Source organism: Xiphophorus couchianus, chromosome 8 (genome assembly GCF_001444195.1).
Source record: "Xiphophorus couchianus chromosome 8, X_couchianus-1.0, whole genome shotgun sequence".
In the NCBI taxonomy this organism is placed as follows: Eukaryota; Metazoa; Chordata; class Actinopteri; order Cyprinodontiformes; family Poeciliidae; genus Xiphophorus; species Xiphophorus couchianus.
In genome coordinates, this window is record NC_040235.1 from 2,625,019 (window position 1) to 2,652,696 (window position 27,678).

At 41.6% G+C, this 27,678-nt stretch overlaps 1 protein-coding gene across 1 annotated transcript; it reads left to right on the forward strand.

The window, feature by feature from the left end:
* Positions 1–545: 545 nt before the first annotated feature.
* On the forward strand, positions 546–27,678 carry LOC114149892 (A disintegrin and metalloproteinase with thrombospondin motifs 15-like). Its single transcript, XM_028025998.1, has 8 exons — positions 546–1,514; positions 13,697–13,825; positions 20,977–21,165; positions 21,480–21,607; positions 21,824–22,169; positions 23,363–23,434; positions 24,641–24,825; positions 26,426–27,678. Exons 1-8 carry the CDS (start codon positions 603–605, stop codon positions 27,201–27,203), a joined length of 2,739 nt encoding a protein of 912 aa, XP_027881799.1. The 5' UTR covers positions 546–602; the 3' UTR covers positions 27,204–27,678.

Below are 27,678 nucleotides of genomic sequence, written 5' to 3' on the forward strand. Positions count from 1 at the left end.
CTGAGCCAGCTCTGCACTGGTTGCAGTGCGAAGCCTCAGTTCAGCTCAGGAATCTGAACCTTTGCTGTCCTACAAGCCGTTTTACTCAGTACAACTTCAAATAATATAAAGCCGCAAACATCACCTTCTGAAAATAGACAACTTCTCAGTTTTGTAGAATATCTACAGCGATGTTGAAGGAGTAAGTATTTTATTTCTGGGTTTTGTGTTTATGAAAACAATTATATGTTTGCAAAAAGAAGAAGTTGATATTTGTGAACAAACAAAAAAACCAGCACATTTGAATACAATAAGAAAAATAGCATATTTCACATTTTACATACATATATACCAGGCTTCATTCCTTTCATTCTGATCCAGCAGGGAGGATTAGAAGCTGAAGTTCCTGATTTACATGAAATGCAGAAACAAAGTAATGTGGAGAGTTAAAGCTCTCAGGTTTCACTGGACAGCAGACAGCTATAAAGCTCTGCAGTTGGAGAGGATCATGGCCAGAGTGGAAACTGTGTAAGATGGATAAGAAGAAGCTGCAAGGAGGCGCGCGGGCAGAAGTTTAGAAAGACCCGCGCGACTGGAGCGCAGCGGCTCAGTTTGACGCAGAAATGGCTGCGTTTCCTGCGTTTTTACTCTTTTTCACAGCGTTCACGCTTCGTTTGACTCTAACATCATGCATGGAGGTAGATTTCTGCAAACCTTTTTGCCTTCAGCATGAAAAGCATCCGAAAGGAGCGCGTGTTGGTTTCAAACTGAGGGCATTCAGACAGGACTTCTACCTCCACCTCACACCAGATTCCACTTTCCTGGCCACTGGCGGCAGATCTGCAGCATCCAGGGCTTCATCTGGCCTCAGGGAATGCTTCTACTCCAGGGACGTTAACGCAGACCTGGACTCCTTTGTGGCGGTCAGCCTGTGCGAAGGTTTACGGGGGGGCTTCACCTATAAAGGCATGGAGTATATCATCACTGCAAGCACCGAGGACACAGCAGCTGAATATGGACACATTTTGGAAAAAACGCACAGGATCAGCCGCAGAATGAGCTCCAGGCATCCAGGGGCCAACTTCCCCAGCAGGTGTGGAGTCACACCCGACACTAACTTCAGCGTTTCCATGGAGAAATACAAACACCTGGATCAGCTGGACGCCGGTGGCTTCATGGAAAGCGTGCTGAAATCCCTGGGCAGGTCCAAGAGGGTCGTGTCCATCGCCAGGTTCGTGGAGGTGGTGGTGGTGGCGGATCAGTCCATGGCTGCATTCCACGGGGTTGACCTCGAGCATTACCTCCTGACACTTATGTCAGTGGCAGCCAGGCTGTATAAACACCCCAGCATACTGAACTCCATCAACATAGTGGTGGTGGGGTTCATGGTGATAAATGAAGCTAACAAGGGCCCAAAGGTTTCCAGCAACGCTGCTCTGACTCTGCGCAACTTCTGGTCCTGGCAGAAGAAGTTAAATAAACCCAACGATAAGCACCCAGAGTACTGGGACACGGCCATCCTGTTCACCAAGCAGGTGGGTACCACAGAGGCAAGCCGAGTTTCACCCCGACAGCCATGTTTTAGTCTCACCCTCAATCCAGCTGCGTTAAACTCGTTTATAGCCACAAATGTCACATAATGTTTGGTAACTTAGACTTTTTAATGAGTATCTACTGCAGAAAACTTTGGGTCACTTTTAAAAACTACTGTTGTATTTCTGGATATAGGTTTAAAACTAAGAAAAATACTAAACGTTTCCAAAAAGAGGATTGTTTCAGTTTCTTCTATGGGATGTTTTTAATGATTTAAACACACACAAAACCTTCAGTTGAAAACGTAATAATGGGTAAAAAAAACCCAAAACATTATTGATATTTGTCTCGTTCGTTTGTGGAAGTTTAATGTAGGATTTTTCCCATACAAAATAAAATTTGTTTGTTCTGCACTTTTTTATCCAAATGAATAAGGGCCACTGTGAAGCTCCACAGAGCCACTTGCAGACTGCTGTGTTAGATGTTGCATCTTTGAGTAAACTGCACTATTTTTTTTCTCTTTTTTTAATGGTTGGAATCTGGGCAAATAATTATTCACATCCTCCTACTTTGCAGATTTTTGCTCATATTGTGCTTGAAAATTCTTGCTGGATTGAATGTGACCATTTTGTATTTCATCCAGGCTGTTAAGCAACTTTATTTTTTCAGCTTCAGTTCAGAAACTTGATCTCCAGCTGCGCTGTAAAGCACTGCTGGGTTCATTCAAATATGGCCGTCTTCACACAGCAGGTTGCTTAGGTTTGCCAGCTCCAAATGGATGAAAGTGATTAGTGTTAAGGCTTCCAAAAAGTGGGATGAGAAGAAGCTCCCACAACAATTACTAAACATGTCATATGTGGATTAAAATGACTAATCTATCAATTTCTTTTTATACCTGGCTAATCGGTCAAGGTCAGTGGTCAGTTATTGGTCAATGACATGGCAACATGGAGACACACAGGGCTAAAAATCATGCACATGTCACAAACCCGGATACAGAGGTGTGACAGACAAGTCATTTGTGGTTTCTTCCATATTTATTTATTCTGTAGAAGACAATAAAGAAGACAATTTGTAGGTGGGCCCAAATCCCAACGACAGAGGCAAAGAGTAGAAGATGATGAATTTAAAGGAAATATGAGGACAAAGACTTACAAAAATCCATGGAGAAACAAGGAGTAAGAACAAAATCAAAACTACACAAGAAGCAAACCAGCAAGGGGACACAAGGAGAACACGGGGACCGAGGAAGGGACAGGAAGAAATGAAAGGAACTGGTGAGGATTTACTGAGATAAAGGTGCTTAAATACTGGGAGGTTGAATGCTGAACAAAATACCTCAACTGATTAGCTAACTGATTACAGGTGTGAGGGGAAAGCAGAAGAGAGAGATTGACAGAGAGAGAGAAAGTGGCACAGGGGGCGAGGGAGGGTACCCAGGGTAGAAGGAAATAAATCTGGCACTACAGAATAACTATGAACAAGATATAAACATGACTAGAAGCACTAAGAACTTCATCAAGAAAAACATGAATAAGACAGATCTAACCAAAATAAGAAGACAAAATAATAATGAAACTAGAATCAAATCAAACTACAAAAACAACTTAACAACCCGGGATCCTAACATTTAAATCCTATTTTGTACTTATATTTTGTGTATTCTAATATTGTGTTTGGTTTTGTTAAACTATGTATTATAGTTTATAATACACATCTATGCGCAGTGCAGCGGATTTAACTCATCATGCAGGGCGGGTCCGAGGCTATATGAGGCCTGGAGCAGAATTTGACTTAGGGGCCCCTCTTGCTCCTAAAAACATCAGCACCTCTAACAGCTTCTGTGTTCGATTTAATCTGGGGGAGAGAGAGTAGATTAACTGGCCAACCTGAAAACAATCCGTTATAATTACTGTTTATTAATTTGTATTTGTGAAGAAACAGCTCAAACTCAAAGATTAAACTCACAGCATCAGATTGTTGCTATGGTAACAAAACAATCTAACTATGAATATTGTTCTTTGAACTTTTACAAAGTAAACTTGCCAGCTCCTTAAAATCTTACATATAAATGTTAAACAATTTAAAATATTTTAATTTATGTATGCTGAAGCCATTAAACCAAATATAGCAGCGTTGATAATAAACAAATGTTTTACTTATGTATATGTGGTCTGTGTTAAAATATTAGCATTTATGGGGCCCCTGAAGCCCTGGGGGCCGGAGGGACCCTCTGAACTTAACAGTAGTGCAAAAAATCGATATGATAGTAGTAGTGATAGTATTTTCATCTTATCTAATCTTGACTCCTTGTCTATCTAGCAACGTACTTTTACTAATTAATTCACAAAGGCCTGTGATGGCCCAGGGCCACATGCTTAAGTCAGTAACTCTTTTTGATGCACAATTTATTTTTTTCATACAAACACAACAACCTTTTCATTTCAATAAAATGTTGATTAGTTGATTTGGATACAGTTGTTCTATTTGTTGGCAGCACACAACTTAAAGTTAATTTTGTTTGCTTAATATTAATTCTTGTTGGGTTTTTTGCCGGTTCTTACCTGCTTTGGATTGGCCAGACAAAAGACGGGGCCGGGGATCAGCAGGCTTAAATGCTGATTGGACTGCACCACTAATTCCTGCTGGCAAGGGGGAATTTGTATTATTGGGGCCTGCCATGCAAAGCAATGGCAGGAACCTATTACTCTACACCCAACAAGCGTCTCTTTATTGGGGCCTGCCCATAGCAATGCATAAGGAGAGCAGTACTGACTTGCAAGTCAGTACTGCCTCCATGCATTGCATGGCAGGCACCTATTATTCTACATCCAATAGAACGTCTCTTTATTTATTTATTTTTCTTCCATCACCGTTAATGCGGCTCGTACCGCTGCGTGCACCCCCACAAAAGTGGTATCAAAACGTGCGGCTCGATGCCGAGAAGGGAGCTATTATTTTTATAAGGAATTGGACTTATGATGGCGACATAAAAAGCGTCAAACGAGCCAAATTTCCAACTGCCAAAACGCAGAGCATAACTGACACCAACTGCCGCTTTTTTAGAGTGAGAAATGAAGAGAATTTTTGACCCCAAAATAATTTTGAAATCGCCGTCACGCCCACAAATATCGCCCAATTGGTATCAAACTCGGTCACGACATTGATACGCATGCCTGCTCCGGTAAAATGTTTTCGAAATTTCTCTAGGGCTTACGGTTTTCTGTCAAGGTGCTTCAGAGTGAAATCATGCGCCAGGATAACTGACGCTCTCCCAGATTCACTTCCATGTATTTCTGAAAAATTTCTGTGCTCTGCATACACCATTTTTGTCTCATCCCTGCAATTACTGTGAGTGAGCTACAAATATGAATCGCGGTACTATGGGAGACGACAAATAGCCCTCTCATATGCTTCAAACGGTTTTCCAATACGTCTCTCGGTTCCTGAACGGCAAGGAGTTGTTCGGATTGCTTTTTCCATATAAACCAATGGGGTGTCTCACAAAGATAGAATTTTTTGTCCACCTTTCTCTCTCACACACACATGACAGTTAGCAGAGGATTGATAACCATAGCAACGGAACACAGGAGAGGATTGGCTGCTGGTTAGGACTACAAATACGCATCACTGTAGTTCTAATCAATACTCAGTTAAAACAGAGGGCTGAGCTGCCATTTAGAGCTACAGGCTGTTTTGGACAGTAAATAACGGATTTAACCCAAACACTGTTAGACATTTTAATTAGTGTGATCATTTAATAAGAAGCTTATGTTTTTTTTCAAAATAAAAGCCTCAATATCCCCCTCAGGTTAATGCACCGCCGTAGGCGGTGCAATAATATTAGCATGCATTATATTTTTCTCTCAGGTTAGGGAACTGCCTTGCGCAGCAAGGCAGTTCATTAGCATTAGCCTTTTACCTTAAATAAGCTATTAGCTATTTTCTTACTTGTTAGCCATGTTTAATATACTGAGTGCAGTAAGTCAATTACAGACAACATTCTAATGATATCCCACATGCTATTGACAGCATTTAGAGAAAGATATGTTCAGCCTGCTTTGATCAGAAAAACTATCTGCTTCAAACAGTTACAATTCTGTCTCTCCCTCTCTGTCTCACTAACATGACAGCTGAACTGCTCTTTAGAACTACAATGACTGAAGGTTAGAACTACAACATGGCGGACACTGAGTGCCTACAAAAGAGGTCTGAGCTGAATGTCAGAACTACAACATGGTGGAACTGTCAGTTACTACACAGGAGGACTGAGCTGGCCTTTAGAACTACTTGTGTTTTGGGCTTTTTATAACTGATTTTACCCAACCATTGTTACACATGGGATTAGTGTGGCAATTTAAAATGAAGCTTACTGAAAATTTCAAAATAAAAGCCTTGAATATTTTTACATCATGTAGTTGCTCTTTTTGGCTTTATTTGACTTTTTCATCCAAAGCACTGTTACACATGATATTAGTTTAGCTCTTTGAAATGAAGCATACTGAAAATTTCAAAATAAAAGCCTTGAATATTTTTACATCAGATAATTGCTCTTTTTGGCTTTATGTGACTTTTTTATCCAAAGCACTGTTACACATGGGATTAGTGTGGCAATTTAAAATTAAGCTTAACAAAAATTTCAAAATAAAAGCCTTGACAATTTTTACATCAGATAATTGCTCTTTTGAGCATTATATAACTGATTTAACCCAGCAATTGTTACACATGGGATTAGTTTGGCACTTTGAAATGAAGCTTAACAAAAATTTCAAAATAAAAGCCTTGAGAAATCTTACATTAGGTAATTGCTCTTTTGAGCAATAAATAACTGATTTAACCCAATGACTATTAGACATGGGATTAGTTTGGACCTTTGAAATTAAGCTTAACAAAAATTTCAAAATAAAAGCCTCAACATGCCCCTGAGGTTAGTGCACCGCCGCAGGCGGTGCAATAATATTATTCTGCATTATCTTTTTCTCTCAGGTCAGGGAACTGCCTTGCGCAGCAAGGCAGTTCATTAGCATTAGCATTTTAGCTTATATAAGCTATTAGTTATTTATTTGACTTATTAGCCATGTTTAGTATACTGAATGGAGTAATACCATTATAGAAAACATCCTAGTGATGTCCCACATGCTACTGACAGCAATCACGCTAACATTAGCATTTTTGCTAATTTTAGCTGATACACTTACTTTATCATACTGAATGGTGCAAGTCAATGTTAGTAAACATTCTTGTCATTGTATTCATATGATTGCAGCTTTCTTTAGCATTGATGCTAATTTGTAGCATCAGAACGCTGGGTTCAAACCAACGGGCACACTTTGGCAGGCCCCGGTTAAATTTCTTCAGGAATTTTCTAGTTATTATAGTTACTTATTCCGTTACCGTTAATGCGGCTCGTACCGCTGCGAGCCCACCCACAAAAGTGGTATCAAAACGTGCGGCTTATTCCCGGCATTGGAGCTATTATTTTTATAAGGAATCGGACTTACGATGGCGACGTAAAAAGCGACAAACGAGCAAAATTACCAACTGCCGAAATGCAGAGCCTAACTGACACCAACTGCCGCTTTTTTAGAGTGAGAAATGAAGAGAATGTTTGACCCCAAAATTATTTTGAGATCGCCGTCACACCCACAAATATTGCCCGATTGGTATCAAACTCGGTCATGACATCGATACGCATGCCTGCTCCGGTAAAATGTTTTTGAAATTTCTCTAGGGCTTACGGTTTTCTGTCAAGGTGCTTCAGAGCGAAATCATGCGCCAGGATAACTGACGCTCTCCCAGATTCACTTCCATGTATTTCTGAAAAATTTCTGTGCTCTGCATACACCATTTTTGTCTCATCACTGCAATTACTGTGAGTGAGCTACAAATATGAATCGCGGTACTATGGGAGACGACAAATAGCCCTCTCATATGCTTCAAACGGTTTTTCAATACGTCTCTCGGTTCCTGAACGGCAAGGAGTTGTTCGGATTGCTTTTTCCATATAAACCAATGGGGTGTCTCACAAAGATAGAAATCTTTTTCCACCTCTCTGTGTCACACACACATGACAGTTAGCAGAGGATTGATAACCATAGCAATGGAACACAGGAGGGGATTGGCTGCTGGTTAGGACTACAAATACGCATCACTGTAGTTCTAATCAATACTTGGCTAAAACAGAGGGCTGAGCTGCCATTTAGAACTATTGTCTGTTTTGGCCAGTAAATAACGGATTTAACCCAAACACTGTTAGACATTTTAATTAGTGTGGTCATTTAATATGAAGCTTATGTTTTTTTTTCAAAATAAAAGCCTCAATATCCCCCTCAGGTTAATGCAATAATATTAGCATGCATTATATTTTTCTCTCAGGTTAGGGAACTGCCTTGCGCAGCAAGGCAGTTCATTAGCATTAGCCTTTTACCTTAAATAAGCTATTAGCTATTTTCTTACTTATTAGCCATGTTTAATATACTGAGTGCAGTAAGTCAATTACAGACAACATTCTAATGATATCCCACATGCTATTGACAGCATTTAGAGAAAGATATGTTCAGCCTGCTTTGATCAGAAAAACTATCTGCTTCAAACAGTTACAATTCTGTCTCTCCCTCTCTGTCTCACTAACATGACAGCTGAACTGCTCTTTAGAACTACAATGACTGAAGGTTAGAACTACAACATGACGGACACTGAGTGCCTACAAAAGAGGTCTGAGCTGAATGTCAGAACTACAACATGGTGGAACTGTCAGTTACTACACAGGAGGACTGAGCTGGCCTATAGAACTACTTGTGTTTTGGGCTTTTTATAACTGATTTTACCCAACCATTGTTACACATGGATTTAATGTGGCAATTTAAAATAAAGCTTAATGAAAATTTCGAAACAAAAGCCTTGACAATTTTTGCATCAGAAAATTGCTCTTTTGAGCTTTATATAACTGATTTAACCCAGCAATTGTTACACATGGGATTAGTGTGGCAATTTAAAATTAAGCTTAATGAGAATTTCAAAATAAAAGCCTTGAATATTTTTACATTATGTAATTGCTATTTTTGGCTTTATGTGACTTTTTTATCCAAAGCACTGATAAACATGGGATTAGTTTGGCCCTTTGAATGAAGCTTAACAAAAATTTCAAAATAAAAGCCTTGACAATTTTTACATCAGATAATTGCTCTTTTGAGCTTTATATAACTAATTTTACCCAATGACTATTACACATGGGTTTAGATTGGCCCTTTAAAATGAAGCATACTGAAAATTTCAAAATAAAAGCCTTTAATATTTTTACATCAACTACTTGTGTTTTGAGCATTATATAACTGATTTAACCCCATGACTGTTATACATGGGATTAGTTTGCACCTTGGAAATGAAGCTTAACAAAAATTTCAAAATAAAAGCCTTGAGAAATTTTACATTAGGTAATTGCTCTATTGAGCAATACATAACTGATTTAACCCAGTGACTATTAGACATGGGATTAGTTTGGACCTTTGAGATTAAGCTTAACAAAAACTTCAAAATAAAAGCATCATCATGCCCCAGAGGTTAGTGCACCGCCGCAGGCGGTGCAATATTATTATTCTGCATTATCTTTTTCTCTCAGGTTAAGGAACTGCCTTGCGCAGCAAGGCAGTTCATTAGCATTAGCATTTTAGCTTAAATAAGCCATTAGCTATTTATTTGACTTATTAGCCATGTTTTTTCTACTGAATGGAGTAATACCATTATAGAAAACATCCTAGTGATGTCCCACATGCTAGTGACAGCAATGATGCTAACATTAGCATTTTTGCTAATTTTAGCTGATACACTTACTTTATCATACTGAATGGTGCAAGTCAATGTTAGTAAACATTCTTGTCATTGTATTCATATGATTGCAGCTTTCTTTAGCATTGATGCTAATTTCTAGCATCATAACGCTGGGTCCAAACCGACGGGCACACTTTGGCAGGCCCCGGTTAAATTTCTTCAGGAATTTTCTAGTAATTCTTTATTTTTCTTCCGTAACCGTTAATGCGGCTCATACCGCTGGGTGCACACCTACAAAGGAGGTATCAAAACGTGCAGAAAATTCACGCCATTGGAGCTATTACTTCTGGTGGGATTTGGGCTTAACGTGGCGACATAATTCGCAAAAAACTATGAAAAAAAACCCATTATAAGTCAATGGGAAAAATCCTGGAAATACCCTATTTTTGAGGATTTTCTGTGTCGTCACAAATTCACCTAGAAATGCCATTCAAATTTCATTTTGTAGATACGTCTGTGATCTCTTCGAAAGTGAAGACGGCTCGTCGATACCAGTTACGGTTTGTCCACAATTTGCCTCTAAGCGACCCAAAGTTTCTCATTTTTCCTAAAAGTAGAGTGCGTCTCTCGCTGATTAGAGTGAGAAATCAAGACAACTTTTTCAACCCAAATCATTTTTGAAATCGCCATCACGCCCACAAATATCGCACGATTGGTATCAAAATCGGTCCTCACATTGATACGCATGTCTGCTCCGGTAAAATGTTTTCGAAATTTATCTAGACCGTACGGTTTTCTGTCACGGTGCTTCAGAGCAAAGTCATGCGACAGGATTTTCTCAGGCTGTCTCAGGCTGTCTCCCATGTATTTGACTAAAATTTCAGATCTGTTCACAACATTTCTTTCTCTCATCACTGTTATTGCTGTGAGGGAGGTAGAGATATGAATCTCAGGACTATTGCAGAAGACACATTGCCCTATCATACGCTTCAAACGCTTTTCGAATATGTATTACGGTTCCCGAATGGGAAGGATTTGTTTCCAATGGTTTTTTTCAGTAAAACTTGTTGGCTCAAAGAGAGTATTCTCTGTCTCAGCCTCTGTCACTCACAGCTCACAACCTGCTGAGACCATTATTTACCATAGCAACGGAACTAAAGAGGCTATTGGCTGCTGATTAGGACTACAAATACGCATCACTGTAGTTCTATCTATAGTGGAACCCTCAGTTGAAACAGAGGTTGACTGAACTGGCCTTTAGAACTACTTGCTGCTATGGGCTGTATATAACTGATTTAACTCAGTAACTGTTAAACATGGGATTAGTTTGGAACTTTAAAATTAAGCATACTGAAAATTTCAAAATAAAAGCCTTGAATATTTTTACATGCCATAATTGCTCTTTTTGGCTTTATTTGACTTTTTCATCCAATGACTGTTACACATGGTATTAGTTTGGCCCGTTGAAATGAAGTTTAACAAAAATTTCAAAATAAAAGCCTTGAGAAAATTTTAAATCATACTGAATGGTGCACGTCCACCTTACTTAACGTTCTTGTGATTCTCCACATGCCATTGATTACGTTGCGGCGTTCTTTAGCATCGATGCTAATTTGTAGCGTGACAACGCCGGGCCCAAACCGACGGGCACGCCTTGGCAGGCCCCGGCTAAATTTCTTCCAAAATTTTCTAGTTTCTGTTTAGTTATTTAATAGTTTCTCCTCATGTCTTTGTCTCTTTCTAGTTGAGCATGTTTTCTTTAGTCTTAGTGTTTCTTTAGTGTTACAATTATTTCCAGCTCCCCTGTGTCTTTGTGTTTCCTGTCAGTTCCCTGTTCCACCTTGTCCTCTGCCCTCAGCCTGACTCCTGCTCCAACCAGGCTCATGAGGCCAGGCCCGTTGTTCCCACTCTCAACCTCACAGTATTTAAGTTCTTGATTCTCTGTCACAAATCTCCAGTCCGTTTTCGTCACTTTTCTCATTTCTCCCCGGTCTCATTGTTATCTCAACATGTCCCCAGTTCAGCTTCGTTTTTGGATTTTGTTTCCCTGAACGCTCATACTTTGCATGTTTGATTCTTTAATCTTTTTTATTACATTTTCAAACTCTACCATGTCTCTTGCTTGCTGCATTTGGGTCCATCATGCCACACATCATGACAGTCTCTAGAGTTCAAAATTCTTTATTTTCACTTTGGGTGTTTAGGTTAGCCAAATTTAGCTGTACTGTTATTTGTTGTTAGTGATTGTATTCTGTTTAGTTTTGTTTAGTTATTATTTTTGTTTTGCCATGGCTTCTGTGGTTTCTTTGTAAGTTGTTGTACGTTATCTTTTTTCATTAACTCATCATATTCAGTCAGGGGCGCTGCCAGGAATCTTGGGCCCCATGACAAAAAATTAAATTGGCCCCCAACACGCAGCTGCTGAGCACAATATTTACTGCTCATGAACTTTATATGCAACAGTCCACATACAGTATGCAAGTAGGTTGCTTAAATTTGTTCTATTAGTTTTAGATTACTGAAATGTCTCTCCCCACCAGTGATGGGTCTATTTTAGTTCATAACCTGCAATGAATCAACCAGAGACACAAATTACTTTTCTGCAGAAGAGGGGAGCAGAGCCAGACGCGGAGAACCCGCCGTCAAACACTGTCTGTGATCAACTCCGCCGGCTCTCAGTCCCCAACTGCCTTTTATTATGATTACAAGGAAGGAGGATGGGCTTTTTCACACAGTCACACAAACAATTGATCAATAATCTTTACCACAAGCTGTTCTGGAACCTTTTATGGACATGCCCTTACAAGGGCACGAAGCTGACCGTTGCAAATCACTTTCACAGGCAGCTGATAACAAAGAAATGTGTAAATGTTTCTAGCCTCCAGGCAAACATCCAAAAAACAGTTAATAGTTTATCACAAAAGATAGGAGCCAAGTAAACAACAAACAGAATAATAATATGAAAGCATAGCCTTTCAAATATGAAATGAACTTCATATGAACAATCCAGACTTCTCATAAAATGCTTTGTAGTTGCATTTTATTCAAGCTGCAGTATATAACTTTAATAAAAAATATGTTTTCTCAATATTTGTTAAAGCTGTCACCATGTTGTGACAGTTTGTTATGAGACAGATAATCTGTGAAAACAATAAATCTCCTCCACCTGCTCCCTGAATTACTATTGCTAGTAATGCAACGTTCTGGCCAAAACAACCAATCAGAACCAGTAGGAGGGTCTTAGCGCTGTCAATCAACCTCATTCACTCACTGCTAAACGTGCTAATGGTGGAAAAACAACTTATCATTACAGGAAAAATGTCTATCTGCCGTCACTGGTAGCTATGCTAACTAGACTGAGCATTCACAACAGGCTGCGCTAGCTACAGCATAGGGATGAGCAGCCACATGAGATTGTGATTGACAGCACTAAAACTCTCCTGTCTCAGATTAGCTGTTTCTAGATAGTACTGGGAGAAAGCAGAGGACGTAGATTTTTCACAGATTATCTGTCATATCATACTGTCACAACATAATGACAGTTTTAACAAATATGTAAAAAAAGAAATTATAAAAGTTACATACTGCAGCTTTAATTTCACTTAGGAGAGGACGGGTCAGGGGGGACATGAGTTAGAGCTGCTGCTGACTGACTCATCTGTTGTTAAATGTGGTAAAAGATACAGGGACAAGTTCAATACATGAATATGTTGGTAATTTCTTTCCTTAATTCATAGAATGCTAGTGAAATGGAGGCAAACAGTCTGTAGCTAAGCTAACTATGCTAAATGGTTGATAATCTCACACAGTCTACCCACCTCTCTTGGAGAAAAACTGGGTTACAAATTGACACTTTTATGTTTTTCTCTCTCTGTCTCTATTTTTTGAAAACCTGACTTTATTATTTTTCTTAGCAGCACAGTAACTGCCACAGTCATTCTTGTCTGCTGACTGCTGCTGAACACCGTCACCGTCAAGCTGAGCAGGAACGAACCATTTCATGCAGATCCAGGGGGGTTCAGGACAAATGTGTGCTTTTTGGTCTGGGAGGGGGGACATTTATTTTTTACTGCTAAAATCAATTTTAGAAAACACAGTATAATTAATTTTGTAATTGACAGGGCGCCATTTTTATTTTTTTTAATTTCTATAAGCAAAAAATAAATAAATTGTGGAGGGCCCCCTATTGGTCAGGGCCCCTTAGAGTTATCATAACTTTTCCCCCCTATACAGCGCCCCTGTATTCAGTTGCCATTTCCGTCTCTGCATTTGGGTCCTACGTCCACCTCATCATGACCCTGTGTCCAGTTATAAAATTTTGACCGCTCATGCTAAAAAATCCAAACATGTTAAAGCATCAAAATAAAATCTTGAATCAGGTTCTTGAGAGGTAACCACTTTGTCTGTGTACCATCAGGATCTCTGCGGCGCCACAACCTGTGACACACTGGGGATGGCTGATGTTGGAACCATTTGTGACCCCAAGAGAAGTTGTTCTGTCATTGAGGATGATGGCTTACCCTCTGCCTTCACAACAGCCCATGAGGTTGGTAAATTAGTTGGTTGTTGTTTATCCTTTTCAGACAATAGGTCAATTTTGGGCCCTTATTGTATTTTCCTATTATACTTGTTTCATTGGTACCTAGACTGACTTGGTTTGAAAACTTCACACCTTTCAGAATCAGAATAAGATTTAATCACCTACACCAGGGGTCACCAACACGGTGCCCGTGGGCACCCAAATAGCCCGAGGGGACCTTGTCAGTCACCTGCGAGCAAGTTCTAAAAATAGCCATTGTCATTAGGGAGAACTGCCAAAACAAATATTCAATTAAATGTTTTTACCTGGAAATAACATTTGTTTATTTTTAGAATATTTTTAAAAGTGAATTATAAAAATGTTTAAAATTTGCTGTATGTATACAACTCTTTTCTAGGGTTAAAGTTCAGAATTATGCGCAGACGCCTGCAGGATATTATCAGAGGGCAGCAGCGCCTGCAGCTGTACGGCTGCATCCACTCTGGTGCCTTGAGGTTTTCCTTTAAAAAGGAAAAGATTAACTTTTGGATTTTTTCTTATCTAACCCTCTTTACTATTAGCAAAATTGTGGAGAAAAAAAATTCTTTTGTGTCAAAACATTTTTTATGTAGCGAGTCTGTGGAGGTCAAAGGGCACATCAAAGCCTAAATGTTACTGGTCAGTTTACTTTTATTTGGTGGCTTGGCGCTTTTTCTGTAAGCTAAAAATGAATGAGCGGAGTTTGATCCCACTCGTAGTCCTATCAGCGATCGTTTGGATCCCGGCTGAGCTTTTTACCGTGTGCGCGGTTCTGGCGGGTCACCGGATGGCAGACATCTGCTGCTCCTACTGAGCATCTCAGACGAAACATTCCCCAAAAGAGTAGAAATTAAGCAAACAATGTTGCATCACCTTCTCCTCCTCTGGACTCCACCTGAACCTGGGAACCAACATCCCCTCTTTCCTTGGATCACACGGGTCGGCTTCGCTTTCATGTCTTTATTATTTAGCATCGTTTGTTTAAAAAAAAAAGTCAGCTTTTTTTGTGGTTTAGGTTTGTGCTGGTCAGGTGTACAGGTATGCTACTCTCCGATGTGTCTAACTTTTTTTTTTCGGCATCTGCTGGTGTTAGCCAACAGGTGACCCGTCAGCTTTTCAGTTCTCGAAACCACAAAAAGGCTAATAAACTGGCGACCCGTCAGAACCGTAAGAAGCTCAGGCGGGACCTTAGTCCAACGGGAGGAGCTCGTTCATTTTTAGCTCACAGAAAAAGTGCCAAATTAATAAAAATAAACTGAGTGACCAATAACATTGAGCCTTTTGCGCCCACCCCCACAAACTCACACTGATGTGCTCTACGTACAAGATGCTTTGACTCAGAATATATTTTTTTTCTCCACAATTTTGTTAATAGTAAAGAGGGTTAGATAATAAAACATACAGTAACTATTCTTTTATTTTTTTATGCAAAGGAATATCTCAAGGTACTCATACTGCGTACAGCTGCAGGCGCTACTGGAATAATTCATACTCTGTCACTTGTGGGCAATTTAGAATCACACAGAAAAGCTCCAAAAGGGAATCAAACTTAAAACTTTGAACTAAGAACTTCTGGTCACATAATAGCAATTAACCATAGCTGCCCTTACTGATAACTATGTGAGTAGTCCCTAACATTAATATGATTAATCCACATGTAATTATATATATGTATATGTATTATTGTTATAAAGGCTGAGCCAAGAAAATTTGTCTGTATCAAATAAGTAGCCCTTCGTGTTACTCTGTACCTGTAAAGTAGCTCCCAGTCTCAAAAAGGTTGGTGACCCCTGATCTACACTGAACAGAAATATAAATGCCCCATGTCAAATATGAGAGTTTTATGATCATTTGGGTTTCACAATATATAGAGAAACTCAAAATATATTTTCAGTGATTACTGATCTTCATATCAGCATTGATAACATTGTGGTATGCCCATTTGTAGTGGATTGACAGTCCTTTGAACATGATAGGGGTCGGGTTGAGGAATTTGATTTTGACCAAGTTGGCTTCTCATAGGTGGTTACGGACAGTCTGTGAGGTGCGATGCGTCTGTTGTGCAGACCAATAGAATCATCAGCTGTGTGTGTCGCTGGATTTAGCCGATCCCGCAGATGGATCAGCCGGATGTGGCGATCTTGTGCTGGAGTGGTCACACATGGCCGACAAGGATGAGGTCGATTTAGGGGCGTGCTGTGGTGGCGCAGCGGGTTAGCACGCCCCACGTTTGGAGGCCTTAGACCCGCGACTCCCGGTCCCAACGACCTCTGCCACATGTCCTCCTTCAAAAAATGGCGCCGGCTCAGCTGGCTGCCTGCAGACACAGCTCCTGTCGTGTGCTGTAACTGCGAAATAATTTCCCTGCTGGGATGAATAAAGTAAAATTATTATTATTATGATTTGCATTAGTGCCAGTCTGTTGGAAACCAACTCTTAAATGGCCAATGGTCCGATTATGGACATTGAGCCGTGCAGCTACTGCTCTGGTGGAAGTCCCTGCATCCAACATGTCAATGGCATGCTCCTGCATAACTTGAGACATCTGAGGCATTATGACTTGTGACAAAATTTGACATTTTCGGGTGGAAATTTCATTGTCTAGTGCAAGGATTGTCCAGTTTTTGCTCATTTTGTCTGATCACCCAGTGGACATGCCCCACCCATGCGCTGAGTAAAAAACACATCTCACTGAGTAATGCTCTCTGAGAAGCAAGTTGGATTAAAAATTATTCACAAATCAAGAGAAATATTACTTTTGTACAATAAAATGTCAGCAAATGCTCATTTACAGATGTTAACTCCACATGGCAACAATATTTGACATGGGGCGTTTATATTTTTGTTCTGCATAGTTTGAGCACAAAAACATGGAATGTGACTTTGGTTCTGCTTTGCTCTTGAAGAGGGTATTCAAAATCAAGGATAGATTGACATTCATGAGGAAGTACTAGGACTGGACTTCACACGCTCAAGTTTTCTCTGATGAAGCCCTGTTTGTCAACCCCCTCATCAGACCATAACCCTGGAATGATCCAGGAGCCATTTGGTGACAAACAGGGTTTTTCTAGCAAGACAGAGTACCAGGTCAGAGATGTAAGTATTGCAAATTTATGTCCATGACTTGGAAACATTCTAGATGTTTCCAAGTCATGGACATAAGGGTGGGGGTGGGTAGCGGTGGGTGATATGGACTTAAAGATTCGTTATAGTCTTTTGTGGTATTGTTGTGAAAATGACAAATGTGTCTATAATACCTAGTTATTACTTCTTTTTTAGGTAACTGTCTGGTTGTGACGGCATGCCAGAGTAATTACATTCCAACAAATACAAATACTGTTCTTGAAAAACATTCCCATTCATAACAGAACTCCAGTCACATAAAGAAGTGTAGTTTGTGTCACTTTGTTGATGTGCTCATTGAACAAACAGTAGAGAAGATAAAAATTAAAACCTCAAGCAGCTTGGAACGGATAAGCAAAATAAATAAAAAAGGACCTACAAAAAGTCTCTTGGAGCCATAGTCCAAACCAAACAGGAAGTCAGATATTTTGAATCAAAGCTGCATTTTGTCTTTTTTATTGACGTTTTATTGACGTCGTATCTGAGCGAACTCATCCTTCAGCGTTCGAGATCCAGGCTTCATACTCAGTTAGCACATTCTTGAGGCATTGAAGGTCAAAAGTTATCAAAGGAATTTTCCAATGTCAAAGCATGTGAGTGTGGTCAAGCCTCAAATTTGGCCATTCGCCATGAAACATCAAGATGGAATAACTTCCTTGGAATAATGGAATAACTTGGAACAATTCCTACAACTAACTGTTCACAGGAATCCAGTTGTTATAACTTGGCTTCCTCTGATCGTATAAGTAGTCCTGGAGTTGTTTTCTGTCCACTAGAGCGTGCCCTTGGACCACAAATCCTCCAGGGACCACAATTTGAGATGATAAATCCTTCTTTCAACACTGGCTGTTGGCGGGAGCATGTGATCATGTTTGAATTGCAAATTCTAATCCCTTGTAGTTTGCATATGTCTCTAAGTCAGTGTTTCTCAAACTTTTTCAGGGTGAAGGCCAGCTAACCCATTTAACAAGCTGTCAAAGATCACTTAATTTAAAATTGCCCCTGCAATAACACATCTTAATATATGATAAAACCTGAAATGAAACTCTTCACTCATGTATTTTTCTTTGTTCATCTTAATCTTAAGAGTGGTGCTGTTTGGTAAATGTGACTGGCCACAACAAAGCACTGAAGAGATCTCCTTGGGCATTTTGAGTTATTTACAAAATTAAATTAAAATAACAATAGCTGTTTACCTAAAAGCAGAGCATCATTCATTACCAATGTCGTTATGCAATAGTCAGCCCCGCCCTCAACCTCACAACATCCAGGGACTGACTACTGACCAGCTCTCCGTCCAACGGGTCCAGAAAATCTCTAAGCCTTCGAGTATTACCCTGAAGCAAGTCTAGTAGAGATGATCTATCTAAGCTGGTGTCGAAGGAGACTCAACTAGCCTTTAACTACCTACAATTCAAGAGTTATGGGCTTTTCCGGTTAAGAAGCAATCAGTTGAATAGCCCTCACAGCTGCATAACCTCAATAACCACTGCTGTTAACTGTAGCGCTCCCTCTAAGTACAACGTGCGTTTGTTACAACACCAAGCAAAGCGCAGTTCTGACTAACTGGAACGATTCCTATCACTAACCGTTCCAGTTGCTATAACTTGGCTTCCTCTGATCATATAAGTAGTCCTGGAGTTCATTTCTGTCCACTAGGGGGTGCCCTTGCACCACAAATGGTCCACTTACCACAGTTTGAGTAAGACTGCTGTAAGTCATACATGCTTGCTAGGATAGAGACTTTGTTAGTCTCTAAAGAGCCCAATAGCTTGAATTTCCAATTCAGTTCGACTGCGCTTGTGCGTCATCAGGGAGCACTGTCCAAGACGTCAGTGTGTGTCGCCTGGTGGACGGCTGGGGGAACTGCACGAGAGTGTCGGTGGTGGCGAGAGCGTGGGCGTTGCTGGAGCCTTGGGGGTTCCAGCAATAGTATATATATACACTGCTCAAAAAAATAAAGGGAACACTTAAACAACACAATATAACTCCAAGTAAATCAAACTTCTGTGAAATCAAACTGTCCACTTAGGAAGCAACACTGATTGACAATCAATTTCACCTGCTGTTGTGCAAATGGAATAGACAACAGGTGGAAATTATTGGCAATTAGCAAGACACACTCAATAAAGGAGTGGTTCTGCAGTTGGGACCACAGACCACTTCTCAGTACCTATGCTGTCTGGCTGATGTTTTGGTCAGTTTTGAATGTTGGTGGTGCTTTCACACTCGTGGTAGCATGAGACGGACTCCACAACCCACACAAGTGGCTCAGGTAGTGCAGCTCATCCAGGATGGCACATCAATGCGAGCTGTGGCAAGAAGGTTTGCTGTGTCTGTCAGCGTACTGTCCAGAGGCTGGAGGCGCTACCAGGAGACAGGCCAGTACACCAGGAGACGTGGAGGAGGCCGTAGGAGGGCAACAACCCAGCAGCAGGACCGCTACCTCCGCCTTTGTGCAAGAAGGAACAGGAGGAGCACTGCCAGAGCCCTGCAAAATGACCTCCAGCAGGCCACAAATGTGCATGTGTCTGCACAAATGGTTAGAAGCCGACTCCATGAGGATGGTATGAGGGCCCGACGTCCACAGATGGGGGTTGTGCTCACAGCCCAACACCGTGCAGGACGCTTGGCATTTGCCAGAGAACACCAGGATTGGCAAATTCGCCACTGGCGCCTTGTGCTCTTCACAGATGAAAGCAGGTTCACACTGAGCACATGTGACAGACGTGACAGAGTCTGGAGACGCCGTGGAGAGCGGTCTGCTGCCTGCAACATCCTTCAGCATGACCGGTTTGGCAGTGGGTCAGTAATGGTGTGGGGTGGCATTTCTTTGGAGGGCCGCACAGCCCTCCATGTGCTCACCAGAGGTAGCCTGACTGCCATTAGGTACCGAGATGAGATCCTCAGACCCCTTGTGAGACCATATGCTGGTGCGGTTGGCCCTGGGTTCCTCCTAATGCAGGACAATGCTAGACCTCATGTGGCTGGAGTGTGTCAGCAGTTCCTGCAAGATGGAGGCATTGAAGCTATGGACTGACCAGCCCGTTCCCCAGACCTGAATCCGATTGAGCACATCTGGGACATCATGTCTCGCTCCATCCACCAACGTCACGTTGCACCACAGACTGTCCAGGAGTTGGCGGATGCTTTAGTCCAGGTCTGGGAGGAGATCCCTCAGGAGACCATCCGCCACCTCATCAGGAGCATTCCCAGGTGTTGTAGGGAGGTCATACAGGCACGTGGAGGCCACACACAATACTGAGCCTCATTTTGACTTGTTTTAAGAACATTACATTAAAGTTGGATCAGCGTGTAGTGTTATTTCACTTTAATTTTGTGTGTGGCTCCAAATCCAGGCCTCCATTGGTTAATAAATTTGATTTCCATTGATGATTTTTGTGTGATTTTGTTGTCAGCACATTCAACTTTGTACAGAACAAAGTATTCAATGAGAATATTTCTTTCATTCAGATCTAGGATGTGTTATTTGAGTGTTCCCTTTATTTTTTTGAGCAGTGTACATTTTTTAAATCTATTTGTCTTGTCATTTTGTTGTAAACTATGTTCTTTTTTATTTTCCATAACTATCAACATAGAAGAAAACATATCCATCTTCTGTTTTCAAAAGTTTTATGTTTTATTTATTTCAAGACCTAAAAACAGGCGTAAAATTGTGATTATATAAAATAATGACAAATTTCCTAAAGGAGATGTTTATCAAAATGTATTTGTTGTCTTTTTAAAAAAGATTTGGCAACATTTAAAACTCTAAGCGACTTGCAGATCATTTGTCTAAATATAGAGAATTGTTACATTAACTCCATTACTCTTAGCAGTCTGACGGCATGGGGGACAAAAGAGTTCTTAAATCTATTGGTCCGGCACTTGGGAAGCAGCAGTCTGTCACTGAACAGGCTCCTCTGGCTGCTCATGACGGCGTGTAGAGGGTGGCTGCTATCGTTCATGATGTCCAGCAGTTTGTTCAGTGTCCTCGCCTCTGCCACCGTCACCAGAGAGTCCAGCTTCATGCCGACCACAGAGCCGGCACGCCTGGTCAGTTTGTCCAGTCTGGACGTGTCCTTCTTGGATATGCTGCCTCCCCAGCACACCACGGTGTAGAAGAGGACACTGGCAATCACAGACTGGTAGAACATCCAGAGCAGTTTGCTGCAGATGTTAAAGGACCGCAGTCTCCTCAGGAAGTACATCCTGCTCTGCACTTTCCCATACAGGTGGCTAGTGTGTTTTGACCAATCCAGTTTACTGTCCAGCCACAGCCCGAGGTATTTGTAGGCGTCCACGACCTCAACCTCAGTTCCCTCTAATTTGACTGGTCTCGGCTGTGGTCTGGACCTCCCAAAGTCTATAACCAGCTCCTTCGTCTTAGCGGTGTTGAGTTCCAGGTGGTTTGTGTGGCACCAGAGAGCGATACTCCTCCTCTCTGTCGTCCCTGATACATCCTACTATGGCTGTGTCATCAGCATACTTCTGTATGTGACACAGCTCCGAGTTGTAGTGGAAGTCAGAGGAGTACAGGGTGAAGAGAAGAGGGGCCAGCACTGTGCCCTGGGGGGCTCCTGTGCTGCTGACCACAGTGTCAGACACGGTGTCCTTCAGCCTGACATACTGCGGCCTGTTGGTGAGGTAACTATGGATCCAGGTGACCAGGTGCGGGTCTACTCCCATGCTGTTTAGTTTATCCTGGAGCAGAAGGGGCTGGATTGTATTAAAGGCACTGGAGAAGTCCAAAAAAAGGATCCTCGCCGTGCCACTGCCCTTATCCAGGTGGGAGTGGACCCGGTGCAGCAGGTAGAGGATGGCATCCTCCACACCAACATCTGACTGGTAGGCGAATTGCAGGAGATCCTGGGCATGTTCCACCTGGGGTCTGAGGAGGCCGAGGAAGAGCCACTCCAACGTCTTCATCAGGTGTGAAGTAAGTGCCACGGGCCGAAAGTCATTCAGCTCGCTAGGCCTGTTCTTCTTGGGCACTGGGACGATGCAGGATGTCTTCCAGAGGGTGGGCACTTCCCTTAGCTGCAGGCTGAGGTTGAAGATCCGCTGTAGTGGCTCTCCCAGTTCAGTAGCGCAGGTCTTCAGCAGCCTTGGACACACCTGGTCCGGCCCTGCTGCTTTCCTGGGCTTGAGCTTCCTCAGCTGTTCTCTGACCTGGTCTGTGGTGAAGTGGGGCGGGGGTTGTGCTGAGGTGTGTGGGGGGGTTGTCAGTGTAGTGTTGTCTGGGGGGAGGTGTGTGGTAAGGAGCAGGGGTGGCTGCAGTGAGAGAGGGGGTTGGGGGGGCATGGACTGGTTGAACCTGTTGAAGAAGTTGTTCAGTTCGTTTGCCCTCTCCATTGTTCCCCCAACGACTCTGGTCTTTGTGTTGAGGCCAGTGATGGTCCTCACACCTTCCCAGACCTCCTTCATGTTGTTCTCTCTCAGCTTCTGCTCCACCTTTCTCCTGTAACTGTCTTTTGCTTCCCTCACACACTGTTTCACCTCCTGCTGTGCTGCCTTCATGGCCTCCCTGTCTCCTCTCCTGAAGGCAGCCTTCTTCTTATTGAGGACAGTTTTGACTTCCCGCGTTACCCATGGCTTGTTATTAGGGTAACAGCGGACAGTCTTGGCAGGGGATACCACATCTGCACAGAAGTTCAGATAGTCTGTCAGGCAGTGTGTCAGCCCCTCTATGTCCTTGCTATGCGGGCTGAACAGTGCATCCCAGTCCGTGGTGTTATAACAGTCTCTCAGAGCACTCTCCATCTCAGGGGACCACCTCCTGATGGAGCGGGATGTTGTAGGCTGCTTTTGGACCAGGGGGTGTACAGTGGCTGTAAGTGAACGAGGTTGTGATCTGACTTCCCTAGTGGGGGTAGGGGTGTTGCTCTGTATGCATCCCTCACATTGGCATACAGGAGGTCGATTGTCCTGTTATTCCTAGTGTGGCAGTCAACAGCTTGGTGGAAAGTGGCCAAAGTAGAGTCCAAAGTCACATGATTGAAGTCCCCAGAAATTATAATAAAAGCGTCAGGATGTTGTGTCTGTAGCCTTGCTGTGACAGAGTGGATTTTTTCACATGCAGTGGTAGCGTCCGCTCTCGGTGGGATGTAAACGCAGATGGAGATCACGTGACTAAACTCCCTCGGCAGGTAGTATGGCCGCAGGCTAACGGCTAGTAGCTCGAGGTCCCGGCAACACCAAACAGTCTTTACAGTGATATGTCCTGGGTTACACCATCGGTTGTTCACATACATGATGAGTCCCCCACCTTTTCTTTTACCGCTCGCTTTCGTGTCCCTATCAGCCCTCACAGCGGTGAATCCTGGCAGGTCCACGTTAGCATCCAGCACGAGGTGGTTTAGCCATGTCTCTGTAAAGATGAACAAGCTGCTCTCTCTGTAGATCCGCTGGTTGTTCAGTGCAGACAGCTCATCGATCTTGTTCGGCAGCGAGTTCACATTCCCCATGATTACAGTGGGAATCGATGGCTTGTATAGCCTCCTATTTATCCCATGAAATTATCCATGGGATAAATAAAGAGCACACAGAGCAACTTAAGAAGTTTAGGAAAAAAGCTAAAAACTAAAAACTGTAGAGCTACTGGAGAGGCAGCCGTCTCCCACAGCGCCAAAGGTCAATTCAGGACCTTTACTACAAATTTAAAAGAAAAAAAATGTGCCTCAGCACTTTCTTGAAGGGCCGCTGCCCAAGCTACCTGTACGGGAGGGGAGAGCGGCTGGCAGGAGGGGAGGGACGCCTAATCAGTGCTGTTCCTCTGTTATTGATCACTTCATACACAAACAGCGGTCAAGTACATAAAATGCTGACTAGAAAAAAAATTCCCCACATCGTTTTTGCGCCCCCTCTAGAGCAGCTCGCCTATGCGTTGCATACAGTGCATACCCACTTTTTGCGCAACTGTGTGTAGGCGTGCAAGTTTGCATGTGTGTATATGTGGTCATGGGTGCTTGAACAATGAAGCAAGTTTACCAGCTGGTTTGTGGTTTGTGCATTTGCTTCTCCATCTTTCGAGAGGCTCAGAGAAGTAGGATCATCACTGATGGCAGTTTTGAACTCAAAAAGTCTAAATGCTGGAATTAAATCAAAGTTTTAATTTAAGACTTATGAAATCATGCCATTGAAGTTTTTTTTCATCTTTTATATTTTTTTCTCTGATTAAGTTGTTTATTTTTGCTGAATTGTAAAGAATATCACAGTCAAAAGTTCTGAACTTGATTTATCATGGTCTTAATTTTAGCTCAATAAAAACCTGGAAGTTTAACAGGAGTGTTGGACTTTTAAAATTTTAGGCAAATAACATTCTGACTTCTTTCACAATGCAATGAGGTTGTCTTCAAATATTTTCCAGCTGCAGTGTTAAAAGAGTGGACTCTGTAGTTAATAGAACTGTATTCAGAATAGATGCATATCAGCTATTAGACGTTTAGATGCAGTTTCAACTCCATGCAGTGAGATACACAAGCCAGAGCCACTTTAATTGCAGTCTATCAGTACAATTTACACACTCAGCAAGGAAACAGGGTTGTTGTAAAAATGCTAGCCAGCGTCTTGTGTATACTTACTGTACTGTACATCCTCTCAGGTGTATGAAGTTTCATTCATGTCTCTTTAGGGCAGAAGGCTGAAACAATATCACAACGTTTGACTATGGTGATCTGAATGTGGCAGGTTGTGGATGGGACGCTGTGCTCCCCTGACACCTCAGCCGTGTGTGTTCAGGGTATATGCATCAAGGCAGGCTGCGATGGCAAGCTGGACTCTGACAAAAAGTTTGACAAATGTGGTGTGTGTGGTGGGGACAACCAGAGCTGCAAGAAGATCTCAGGGATGTTCACAAAGCCTGTGTAATTATTCAAGCCTCCTGAACTCTGATACACCTAAATCAAACACAGTACAACCAATTGCCTATAAGCAGTAAAAATATAAATATCTGTGTAATTTACTCACAGAATAAATGCAGCTGTTTTGTGAAGTTATTATAAGATTAGTGCAAAACAACATCATAACAACTGTAAAAACCACCATTAATCAGAGTAACAGTTAAAAACTGTCTGCTTGTGTTTGGATAGCTATTGAAGGGACAGCATGATGTGCTTTACAAGTGCACACTGCCATTTAGCGGATAATTGAGTAACCGTGTTAAGTTCAGTTGCTATAAAAATGCTATATAATATCAAATAAATTCACCTAATTTGATGAAAACGGCAACAACAAAATAAGGCATTCTGATTCTGAAATATGACTTGAAAAAACTTTGACTTTGAAATTGGGCCTCTGTCTCTTTAAAAACTCTGTCATCAGGAAGTCATAACATGGCTCCTCCATTAACCCTTTAACAACATTTTTACCAGAATTTCACTGAGAAGTAGCTCCTATGTAGTTCAGCAGAAATTCCACCTGGTGTTTGGCAATTTTTTTTGTTCACACTGTATTGATTTTATATATGTAGTAAGGCACAACAAACATCTTAATGAGGCAGTAATATCACTGAAAACTAATTCACCCCATGCTGGCATTTCATATCATTGATCCCTATGTACATGCACTATTACAGTAAGTACGGGAACTCATCAAAACAAGAAATCTACCTAAAAGCGTGGCAGAACTTGATTTACACAAAATTGCCTCATGTTTAGATCAATGTAGCAAGTGTTTTTGGTAACACTTTATTTGGCAAGGTGTGCATAAGACTGAAATAACACCTGTCATAAACATCACATAACACCTGCTAGGAACTTTATGAATATCTATGACTGTTGTCAGAAGTGTCGTTCGGTAAATAATGACACTTTTAATGCAAAGTTACTGTAAAAGTTGCATTGAAAGTCCATTGAAAGAGCCAACTTTGTATTAAATTGTCATTTACAAAATCATGCAAAGTTGGCACTTGGACTATTAATCCAACTCTTAAAGCAACTTTGCATTAAGTGTCATTACTTGCCGAATGACACTTCGTGACAACAGTCAGACGTTCATAAAGACTCCTTCATGTTCATGACAGATGTTATGTCATGTTTATGACAGTGTCATGTCAGCCTTATGCACACCCTGTCAAATAAAGTGTTACCGTGCTTTTTTCAAACATGGCGTAACAGGAAACTGTCTTTTTGGAACACCATCAAAGCAGTTCTTGGAAATAGTCGACATTCTTTGCTCCCATGGTTTTCTTGGCATTAAGTGATGTGTTTTTATTAAGCCATTCCTATCATGACCTGGACTTTTTTCTGTATCCAGATTTCTGAGTCTAGATTTCAACAGATTTATAACAAATAGAGGTTTCCATATCTTCTCTGGAGTTGAATGTCTGGAACAAATCTTGCCCTATTTTGGGTGAAATTCCTTGAATCACTTCACATGCTCTATAATTCGTAGCATTTAGTGTTTTATTTTTTATTAGTAAGATGTAGAAAGGTCATGTTTAAAATGTTCTTTCTTGCTTTTCAGTAATGGTTATAACTTTGTGGTGACGCTGCCCACTGGAGCCTCTAATATTGACATCCGCCAACGGGGATACAGAGGAATGGTCAGTGATGAAAACTACCTCGCTGTGAAGAATCGCCATGGTAAATACCTTCTGAATGGCAACTATGTAGTGTCAGCTGTAGAGCGAGACATTCTACTTAAAGGCACCCTGCTACGCTACAGTGGCACCTCTACATCTGTGGAGATTCTCCAGGCCACCAGACCTCTGCAAGAACCTCTAACTGCAGAGGTGCTCGCTGTGGGGAAGATGACTCCTCCCAGGATCCGCTACTCCTTCTACATGTCAAAGGAGCATAAAGATGAAAAGACTCTTCGGAAAGAGGATAAAAGCCACAAGCTACAGAACAGTGTCTTGATCGATGGCAAAAATACAGTAATTAAGAATATGGTGATAGGTAAGAGACTTGTTAGTCACTGGAAAACAGCAGGGTGGGATTCATGTACAGTTACTTGCGGAAATGGTCTACAGAAGCGGTTGGTCCAATGTCAGAGCACAGAAGGACGTCTTGCAACTGATTGTGACATTACTAAAAGGCCGGCAGCAGTAAGAGCCTGTGGGGATCCATGTCCAATATGGAACGTAGGAACCTGGTCTCAGTGCTCTAAGTCCTGTGGAAGAGGCTTTAAAAGACGTTCAGTGTGCTGCACAACTGAGAATGGACTTAATCTGCCAAGAAACCACTGCTCTGGAAAGAAGAAGCCTCAGGAACTGGACCTTTGCAACTTGACATCTTGTTAGTGCCAAAGAAACTCAAGGGGTTTACTGAAATCTTCTCAAATTATTGTTACAATTCCACTGCTGTGTTAAGAGCAAGAACTCTTGAAAACAGTCAGTATGTGATGGGGTTTCAGATACACCACTGTATTGAAAGATATTTGTTTACTAAAGACAAAAAATGTTAAACCCATCTGGCACAAGTTTTGATGTAGTCTACTGTATTTTTTTTATTCTGTATTTTTACCTGAATTATGCTTGTGTCCGCATGAGTGCATTTTCATTCCAGACAATACAGTTTAGTGAGACATGAGAACCCTACCTTAAATAATTTGTCTTAATGGCACAGGCTGAAATTTTAATACCAAACATCAGGGTTGGTGAGATCAACCTCGCTACTTGTCATGTTACTGGAGAACTGATGGAACAATCATGTAACTGGTCCTTTCTGGTCTTTGTGCAAATGACTGACTAGTAAAAATACTCAAACTTAATGTGA